Below are 10,229 nucleotides of genomic sequence, written 5' to 3' on the forward strand. Positions count from 1 at the left end.
CTTTATATTTTTTTGGATATCACTGTGGAAACACAACTGCTTTTGTCCACTGGAGCCTCCCAGCTCAACAAATCATGAAAGTTCCTTGTAGTAGGTTTAAGCAGTAAATTCCTGTGGGCCCTTTTCCAGTAAATCAGCTGAGGTTCTTGAACCAGTGCTGTCCAAGATTTTTGGAACCTTCTTGCTGTCTAGTGAACCAGCCCACGTTTGGCTTTTTTTAAAATATATTTTGGGGATTTTTACGCCTTTAATTATATAGGACAGTTGAAGATATGACGGGAAATCAGGGGGGAGAGAGAGTGGGTGAATGACATCCAGCAAACAGCCCAGGGCGGGAGTTGAACCCACCCCCACTGCAGAGGACTCACAGCCTCCATATACAGGGCGAGCGCTCTACCAACTGAGCAAATATGTTTCCATGTTTTGCCTGGAACCATTGTAATCAAGAATGTCATCAACAGGGTGTTTCACAATGCACAGCAACCTGTAGAATATGACACACCGACTGTGGTTCTCAAGAAAAACCTGCATTTTTTTTGTTCCAACTGTGAACCAACTTTTCAGGTTCTGAACCAATTTATTTTTGGTGGAAATGCACTCGTTCTAAATTAGGTGCTTGAACCAGAACGGCGCTGGTTCCATGTTGGTGGAAAAGGCCTGATAGTGTGCTGTATTGACTGAGAAAGCTGAGTCCTGTTTGCTGAGCTGTGCAGGCAGTGCCTACATGTACCAGGATGCATTGCATGCAAGCTTGTGCCCACGTCCATATTGCCATGTATCACCATCCTAGCCTATAGCTATTACTTTATTAGTACTCATTTTGCATGCCACCTGGCAACCTAGTGACGGAGCTTACAAATCCAAACTGAAATAGCCATAAATGTCTATGTTGTGTCAACATCACCATCATATTAGACGGTAGACTTTTCTGTAAACCAGTACACAAAGTTAAGTAAATTTACAAAGTACACAGGGGAGCTGCAGTGTTTCTGGATCAATCCACTTCAATGAGTAATGCTAGACTGAAGAGTTTATGATCTACACAGAGAAGGAAAACGTTACACCACATAGATCATGAACCCTTGAATATAAAAACAATTGCCCTATTAACATGGATGGCTTACTTGACGTAACAAAAATGGTGGTGACGTTGACATATGATCCAAAGGTCAGTGCAGCGTCAAAATGTATACGTCTGCGGGAACAGCCTCTGCAGCAGGAGAACTCAGATTTCTCGGTCAGTATAGCACATTCTGAGGAATTTACTGCATTTGCCATCAACACCGACTGGACATCTACATAAAAAGCAGTGAATTTTCCCTTTAATCATCTGTAATCAAAGTTTCAGGGAAAACAACTAGAGAGCTCACAAGTGTGCTTTTTTTAATGACATAAGATTTGCTCCAAATCTCATCAACATTGTATTAGATGAATGTCAAACTTCATCACGGTCATCATCACAACATTATAGAGCACTGCTGCTAGCATCTTTAAATTTCTCACTGTAGCGTCACCCTGTACTGTCCTTTTCCTTCGTTTGACTGGGGATTTGGACTCATTACAAACAATAGTTGTGCAAAGTATAAAAAAAATCAATTAAAATGGTTATGAGGTAATATTGTAAGATGACTTTTCTGTACCTGAAATAACCACTTAAAACCACCACCAATTAAAAAACAATTTCGCAAAATAAACTAAAACTAAAAGATGATATCCTCAATTAAAACACAAAAAGAACGAATATGTTGCTGAAATGAACGGTCTAATATAATGTCAGAGACAAACAAAACAACAAACATAATGCCTTCTCAATGGCAACAAGTGTTGTCGTACTACAGTGATGTGATTAATCTGGAGCATACAGTACTTCAGAGGAATCTGTGGGAGAAAAAAATAAAATAAAACTGCTATATGATAGCGATCCAAAACGGTTTGACCTTTTACATGTGGTTCACAAAGCAGAAGAAATCACAAACTGCAAAATTAGTTCAAATGAGTCTAATTCTGTCTTACTCTTACATGAACCCTGATTGTGTAGTTCAACATTTATATTAGACAGAGCAGTGGGATTCTCACTGCTGGCTTTAGAGAAAATACTGTAACATTCAGTTCTATGTACAAAATGCAAAACACACAGAGAATTTGCATGTCAAGTTTCTCACCACGGCTGCTGGTCTGAGATATGAATCGTTTTGGGGGCGAGAAAAATCGCTGTACTTTTCAGGCTGGTGTTCATGTCCCACTCATCTGCCAAGAGATCCTTCATTTACACTGCAAACTTGTCCAATTAGGGTCCCTGGAATAAAATGTTGCATTTCTAATTACTAAGTGTACAGTATATTGGTCTTACACTGTGTCTTAATAATAATACGTCTATAAAACTGGAAAATGCTGTGAGATATACTGTACAGGGATTGGCTGGAAAAAAAAGCATATATACAAATTTGAATATTAGTTGTCTTCTTGCAACTTAAAAATACGTCAGCAAAAATTATTTATCAGCCAGGCCCCATTAATAAGCAAGATGTACCAACAGTCAAAAGCTGCACTGTCTAATATTGCTTTTAAAAGATTTGAATTGGTGCTATAATGGACAAAACTGATCAGATTTAAGGAAAGTTTGGAAAAATAAGGGATTGTTTAAAAAAAAAAACATTGTAACATTGTAAATTTTAGACATCTCAGTTCATTTAACAATTGATTATATTGTTTATATCTGGAATATACAGTGTATAAATGCAGAAATCACTGTGCAAATTAAAATCTTCACAAGGAATGTACACTTACAGAAAAATAGTAATGAAAGCAGTCATGTTTTGTGGAAGCTACCAAACTAAAAGATGTTACTGAAAACAGTGTTACACAATGTGTTTTATCAATTTAACAACTTCATCTTCAAGTTACCGTAATATTCCCTGCCTTGATTATTTAACTACAGCTCAAACAAGGCTGGCTTTGAATTGCTTCTCCGCAGACTCTGAAAAACTAAACAAGGCACACATTACTTTAGAGGAAAACCTTTAAATAATCATTAAAACAACAGAAAACAAAACATTGGTTCTAGAGCTGCAACCGTTAATCCATTATTCATCAACTCTTTGATTAATCCCCAAGCATCTCCATAATCGATTAATCGTTTGAGTCATTTTTCAATAAAGAAATGTCCAAAATCTCTGATTTCAGTTTCTCAAATGTGAATATTTTCTCTTTTATCACTGCTCTATAACAGTAAACTGAATATCTTTGGGTTGTGGGCAAAGCAGGACATTTGAGGACATCACACTGAGTTTTTGAAAACAGTGATCAACACTTTTTTTTCCCCATTTTCTGACAGTTTATAGACCAAACAATCGATTAATTGAGACAATAATTGACAGATTAATAATAAGAATAATTGAGAGTGGCAGCCCTAATTGGTTCAAATCTGAGTCAAACAGCAATGAAAAGATCCTTCACACTCAGTTTAACTCACTTGGATTAACAGATGGTTGAGATAAACTGCATGAGGACATATTGAGACAAGTTGAAAATCATATCCACACAAGTGCATACAGTCAGTTTTGGGGAACTAAGGTAAACAAGTCTGAAGTTCTGCCTGTACTGCTCAAATTTCAACAAGCTGAAAAACTTCACACAGTAAACTCAACAATCCGGATATCCAAGCAGGTTAAAACACACCCAGAAACGCACTCTTTGACCCAGCTCTGGTTTGGTTTGGCTGTTTCAAGCAGCAGAACATGGTTTCAACAAAGAAAACAAACCAGAAAAAATAAATGTAAATTTTTCTACAAAAGTCCTTAGCTAGTCTGAGCAGTTGTTTCAGTTTCCAGGGCACTGTGACACCGTGAGTAACGATGAGTAACCTCCATAAAGACGACAGTGTCTTTAATCAGAATTATGTACTTCAAGGTGACAGAGGTGACAAAGTGTGAGTGTTTTCTGAACGTAGCAGCTACAGCGGGACCAGAGAGACTAAACCAGACGGATGAGGGTGGAGTTCCAGGATGCCCACATGTCAGTTGCTGTTGGAGCAGAGGTGCCAAGAAAAAACAAGTCTGTGGTGACGATGATGAGCATCATCACTGATTAGCTCTGCACCTCCACGCAGCAGGACTCTGATCCTGCAGCCGCCTCATTTTCTTCCCTAACCACACCCACCAAGCTAAACCGATCACAACACACACCACCGACTCCACGTAGTAGCCATCGAGTGTGGTCACACAAGCTCCACCCTCCTTAACACACAGCTGGAGGTAAGAACAAAAGAGGAATTGTCAGTTTATCAAGTCAAGGTGATCACAAACACCAATGTGCATATGTTTTCTCAATGCTTACTCACCCCCGCCTCCTCCGGAGAGCCGCAGCTCTGCCCGACAGCGCCCTGACACTCCTTCGAGGTCAGAGGATCCACCATCCACAGAGCTACTGTGGAGGGCCAGTTCCCACCAAGATTAGTGACGGTGTTCAGCAGCGTCATGTAGGTCCCACCAATGAGGGGGTCGCTCACTTTGGCGTGGAAGGCCATGCAGGCCACATACATGCTGTACAACGCCACCTGGAGTGGAAACATGGGAAAAATCAATGCACAGACTGTAAAGCTCTCTAAGGCAAATTGTGAGTATTTTCCTGTGCCTGACATTTTAGATTTTCTTCTGTTGCACAGTGACATCTTGGGGCAGAGACAGGTAACAAGACATTGTTGAAAAAGAATATCATACTAACAGACTTTATATGCCTGTAAATTATACTCTCAACCCACTAGTCTGTTAACATACCTAATAATAGATTATATAGATCATTTGCTTTTTTTGTGTAGCCGTACTTTGAGCTACATGCTAACATGTTCACAATGACAACACTAACATGTTGCTGTTAACTAGATATACTCTTTAAAAATAAAAAAGCAAAAGTAAGTTAGATAACTGCTATAAACTGACAACTGCCTTAAAGCCTGACAGAAGAAAAGAGAACAATCCAGCCATAGTCTCACAAGCGACATCATACACTCACTTCACCACAAGACACACCCTGTGAGAAGTTTTCCTCAAACTAACTATGCAAAAACAGAGCTGTTTAAAGGTGTTAAGTAAATCAGACACTGATGGTGTAGCATCGTATTGGACCTCTTTTTTTCTACCAAAAACATTTTGCATTGGTCAGGGCAAAAACATTTTGAGAAGCACAGCACTAGATGAAACAAAGTAATTGAATTTTTTTCCTGGGTGGGGCTTTAGTTTCATGGAAATCCAACCAACAGTTGTTTAGATATTTCACTCAGAGAAATGTCAACCTCATGGTGGTGCTGCAGGACAAGTCAAAGGATCCCCAAAGTCAGGATTCATCCTCTGGGGACCATAAATGTCTGTACAATATTTCATGGCAATATTTCCATCCCTGCTACCATAGTTAAAACTGACAAATTGCAACCAGTTGCCTGTTGTGCTCGATCATAGTCATTTTAACTGATTTTAGCAAGTTTTAATTACCCATCTACAAGCAGACTTGGAGATGCCGTACATAATGTGCATGGGGTTAATTGAACCCTTCTCAGAAGCAGTCTGGCATTGTCTGTATGTTACTGTCACCTGAACTATGATGATGGCTGGAACAGAAGCAGAAAGAGTAGAAAAACAAGATACTAAAGCGATAGTAACAGCAATATCAAACCTGATGCACTGCATAGCTGAGCAGCACGATGGCGTAGTAGTAAACAGGAAACCCTCCTTCTTGTTTTACACTGGGGGTCCACCACACCAGCAGAGCGTAGCCCAGTCCAATGAGCAACCTGCAACCACAAAACAACTCTCAGCTTTTAGTTTACGGAGTGTGTGTATGCGTGGGTTTGTGTGTGTGTGTGTGTGTGTGTGTGTGTGTGTGTGTGTGTGTGTGTGTGCGTGCGTGCGTGCGTGTGTGTGTGTTATCACCTAAAGGGAAAGGCCTTGTAGAAGACATCGAGTGGTCTGGGCCCTGCTGTGTATTTACTGATGATCACAGGCAGAAGGATCTGCAGAGGTACCATGGGCACTGCCAGCAATGCCAGCTGTTCCTTGGGAACTCCAGCCTCCACCAGCTTCAGACCTGTCACTGCATCTGCTGCAGAGAAGCCCATCTGAAACACATAATGAAATTTCATACAATTTCATATATTAAAAGGTATGTTTCAAAGATAAAGCAAATATTTATCAATTAATAGTCAAGTACTTTAGCAGTGAGCAGCAGGAAACAGAAGGTGAAGACTGTGGGCATCTTGATGATGGAGATCAGCAGCTTATAGGTTTCCATGACGCCCTGCGTCTCCTCCTGGACTCTCCTCTTTCCTCTGCCATGTGCATTTTCCCTTTTCAAGATGGCTACCAACGTCGTGGAAACCAGAAACACCACACCCCAAAAGAACAAGAAGTCTGCAGCAGAAGAACAGAAAGCATTAGAAAACAAACTTTATTCGCTTGATCACCCAAATAAGCATTGTGTTGTCAAGTTGCCTCGTTGCAGTTTTTCTCGGCTGCTAAGACACAATTGATGAAACTGAGATCCACCTGATCTTCAACATCACATCACATCTGTCAGCACTTTTTCACTGGTTGCACACACAAAAGGACAACAAAAGGAGAACATCTACTCACAGCTGTTAGAAATCACTTGCAAAATTATGAAACTAATGCAAATTTACAAGACTTTTTTCTGGATTCTTCAACATTTTAAATTTTATTATGGATTGTAGATGGTGAAATCCCTAAATTCTTGCACTTTTGTGTTATGAAACGCTATTCTTAATATATTGAACTATTTATCCATGAAGTTTTTCACAAAGAGGTAAACCTCATCCCATCCACATTTCCAACGACTAACCCTTTCATGGATGCCCCTTTAATAGCCAATCATGGCACCCTGTCACCTGTTACTGATTAACCTCTTTACCTGTGTTATGTTCCAAACAGGTGTTTTTTGAGAATTCCACAACTGTCCCAGTATTTTGTTGACCTTGTCCCAAATTTTTTGGAACATGTATCAAACAGGCATCAAATTACGAATGTCTGTATTAAATACCTTGTCTTTGTACTACTACTACTTTCTACATTTTGTGAGTATTACAGCATTTTACAAACAAAATTCATTTTGGCATGTGACTTTCAGTTTTGGCCTGTTTGTGAACCGTTTTCAAAGGGTAACTTCAGAATGCACAGACATGTTCAAGCAAGTGAGAAAAACTGTAATCTATCAGGTCAGGGACTGGTAATACCTGACAGAGTGACGATGCCTGTGTCCTTGGGCTCTACTCTGAGGTATTTGTTGCAGAAGTCTGCAGACTCCAGAGCCAGAAAGAGCACGTTCCCCAGAAAGTAGCCAGCTGTCTGGCCCACAGAGTTGCATGTAGAAGCGTAGCCCACATTCTCTCTGGATAACATAGTCAGGGCCCAGCCATCCACAGCTATGTCCTTAAAGGAGGAGAAGATAAAACCATTGAAAAATGCAATAAGCCGTTCCATGCCAATGACACAATTATACCTCTCTTCTAAGACCAATGTCAACAATCAAATAAGCAGCCTCCACACCCATGTTAATTGCAGATATCAATATCAAGTCTTCTTATTAACTGTTCCTTGTGCCTTTTTCTATGGTCATATGTTTTGAAAAGCACTATATAAATTAAGGTTTTAATAGGTGCTATTATTGACGAATAGGAGGGAAACTATTTACTTGAATTTGTTAATCATACTAAATGTGTTTGTGTCACAGCATTTATGTTTGCCTACCTGTGTGGCTGCCAGGAAGGCAAGCATAAAGAAGACTGCGGTAAGCGTTACAACTTTGGGTCCTCCCTCACTCTGCAGCAGTGAATTGACCGTCATAGAAAGGCACAGCATGAAGAGGCCCAGCAGGTACTGTGTGGGCACCAGCCATGACTTTCTGCAGAATCAGGACGGAGGCGGGGGTGGCACAGAAGTTATCAATAAAAAGACACACAAGGCAGCAAAAACAATCCACACAGGTGAAATCATCAACACTAAAATACTTCTTACCTTCTACCAAACCTGCTGAAGTAAAGAGCATCCACCAGTGGAGCCCAGAGCAGCTTGAGACTGAATGGCCAGAAGACGAAGCTGAAGAAGGCTTGGTCTTTGTAGCTGACACTCTTACTCTGTAAGATCAGAGGGATGCTCCCAGCCAGTCCCAGGGGAATCCCCTGCAGCACATAGAGGAAGAGAAGAAGTAACACGTTTCCCAGTTCTCCACGGATCCCAGGCCGGACCTTAGGCCTCCTGTCCTCAGAGTCCGACCCTCTGATGAGTCCCTCTGTTTCCTCTTCTACTTCAGAGGAGCTCGTCTCTGGCCTGTCCATGTCCCTCACGTTATCAGTTAGGAGGGGGGCCACCGCTGGCTTCCTCTGCCGCCCGTTCTTGTGTGTGAGCAAATCTGAGGGCTCCATGTTGGAGCAGTGGGCATCAAACCTGCTGTGCCCTCAGCAAATCTGTGGAGAAATATAAGTGAGAATGACTGAAACAGCTACACTGGAGCCACCATGATTATTTTAAATAATTTGGATCCCATTGAGATGCTTGTTTTTTAGTTTTTGGAAAGCAGGGTGATACTGGCAAATATAAAAACTAAGTTGTGGAGAGGTGTCATTCTGAATAGTGTAGCAGCAAACAGCCAGGAGGATAAGTGAAAATCATTCATTGACCTACAAACAGTTAAATATCAACTACGTATGATGAAAGACTGCTGAAAAACAGGCCATGTGTGTTTCTGTCTGACTCGAACAACATCACTCAACCTGCGGTGCTTGGGTATACAAAAAAACAAACAAAAAAAAACACAAGAGGCCCATAACTCAACTTTCTTTGAAATTCTTTCATTTTATTTCAAACTAACTAATTAACTTGGAACATGGATTGACACTAGGCGTATATGACAGACAAATTAGATATTTTACTAAGATAACATTATTGATCCCACACCAGGGAATTTCACGTTACAGCAGCTCAAAAAAGTTACATTTCTAATTTCTATACTTTTACACAACATTAAACATAGCTGGGACCTTTTCTAACATGCAGTCACTCAACTGTTCGAGTTATTCATGAACATAAATCATCAGCTCCTGTGCAATTAATCTGTGAAGAAATTAAAAATTGTGGCCATCAGTCATTACCTGAGAGAAAGGAAGGTTACACTTACAGCGGCCGACAAAATCCAGGATTGTGTTGAATTAAAAACGAGGACCCAGGATTTATAGAGCATTGTATTGCAATCTGAATAGTTACTAGTTAATAGTTAATAGTTAATATCTAATAGTACACTGTAGTAAAAGCAAAGCAAACCAGTGTCCAGTGACCAGTGTTCACTGTGGTAAATATGTCATAAACTAATGTCATCACTGCATGTCTCGCTTATACTATAAGTCTGTATCAGAGACATTTAGAATAATTATGGAGCAGATAAATCAGTGAATGTATAAACTGAAGTTATCAGGTGTCACCTGAAAATGAGCAGGTGTTACGTTAGCCTGGACATGAAGGACGACAGACACTTATATTAACAAAAAGATTAAAAAAAAAACAACAACATGTATTTCCCAGTAGATTAATTAGGATAAACATAAAGGCACACAAAGGACATGCATAAAGTCAAAAGTAAAAGTGAAATGACACATTCAGCGGATGAATTCATGCATACCTGGTGATGATGACAGCATGCCAAATTAAAAAGCAGAACAAAACGGCTGAATTACAAAGCCAATCAATCCGCAAATCGATATTATTATGTATCTATTCAATCGTAAATTGTCGGCATTTTAACAGAGGCAAGAAACACAAGAATGTTACTACCGTTTGACTTAAAACAGTTCACATCGATGAACATCAACACAGGAAGATCCAGGAAGTGCGGCATGTGTGACGTGTAAATGTGTCCGGCACCTACAGCTGACGTGTCAAAACACAATGGAGTTCCGCCTCAGTGCAAATCCACATTAGCCAACTAATCCAGTAATAAATGTTAGATGGACACCGTACACTATAAAACAAGAAAATAAATTACATCAAATGCACTTTTAAGCCCAAATCATACATTTCGAGCCTGAAATCCTGAGCCGCTCGGCCCTATACGCACACTACGTAAGTTGCGTCGGGCCCCGCGAGGTCAAAGCGGTTCACAGCGTTTACAACTTTGATGAGAAGATGAAGCAGAACTGAAGAGAAAATATCAGATTGAGAGTGAACGGGGTG

At 40.3% G+C, this 10,229-nt stretch overlaps 1 protein-coding gene across 2 annotated transcripts; it reads right to left on the reverse strand.

Annotated features, from left to right (window-relative positions):
- Positions 1-3,582: 3,582 nt before the first annotated feature.
- On the reverse strand, positions 3,583-9,975 carry slc33a1 (solute carrier family 33 member 1). Of its 2 annotated transcripts, none has more exons than XM_084717308.1 (9): positions 9,831-9,975; positions 8,022-8,470; positions 7,755-7,908; positions 7,241-7,436; positions 6,202-6,401; positions 5,925-6,109; positions 5,668-5,785; positions 4,340-4,555; positions 3,583-4,247 (listed from the first exon to the last, which is right to left on the reverse strand). In XM_084717308.1, the coding sequence occupies exons 2-9, from the start codon at positions 8,426-8,428 to the stop codon at positions 4,080-4,082; spliced, it is 1,644 nt and encodes a 547-aa protein (XP_084573434.1). In that variant the 5' UTR covers positions 8,429-8,470; positions 9,831-9,975; the 3' UTR covers positions 3,583-4,079. The 2 variants fall into 2 exon arrangements, with proteins under 2 accessions (XP_084573434.1, XP_084573435.1); XM_084717309.1 differs by having other exon boundaries at positions 9,679-9,900.
- Between the last annotated feature and the right edge of the window lie 254 nt (positions 9,976-10,229).

This window comes from Lutjanus erythropterus, chromosome 4 (genome assembly GCF_056507025.1).
Source record: "Lutjanus erythropterus isolate fLutEry1 chromosome 4, fLutEry1.hap2, whole genome shotgun sequence".
NCBI classification, from domain to species: Eukaryota; Metazoa; Chordata; class Actinopteri; order Lutjaniformes; family Lutjanidae; genus Lutjanus; species Lutjanus erythropterus.

Coding starts and splice junctions, on each gene's coding strand:
- slc33a1 (XM_084717308.1), bottom strand. CDS start 8,428: ATGGAGCCCTCAGATTTGCTCACACACAAGAACGGGCGGCAGAGGAAG. Junction 6,402..7,240: donor AGGCATCGTCACTCTGTCAG/GTATTACCAGTC, acceptor CTTCTGCTGCAG/ACTTCTTGTTCTTTTGGGGT. Junction 4,248..4,339: donor GCTCTCCGGAGGAGGCGGGG/GTGAGTAAGCAT, acceptor TCTTACCTCCAG/CTGTGTGTTAAGGAGGGTGG.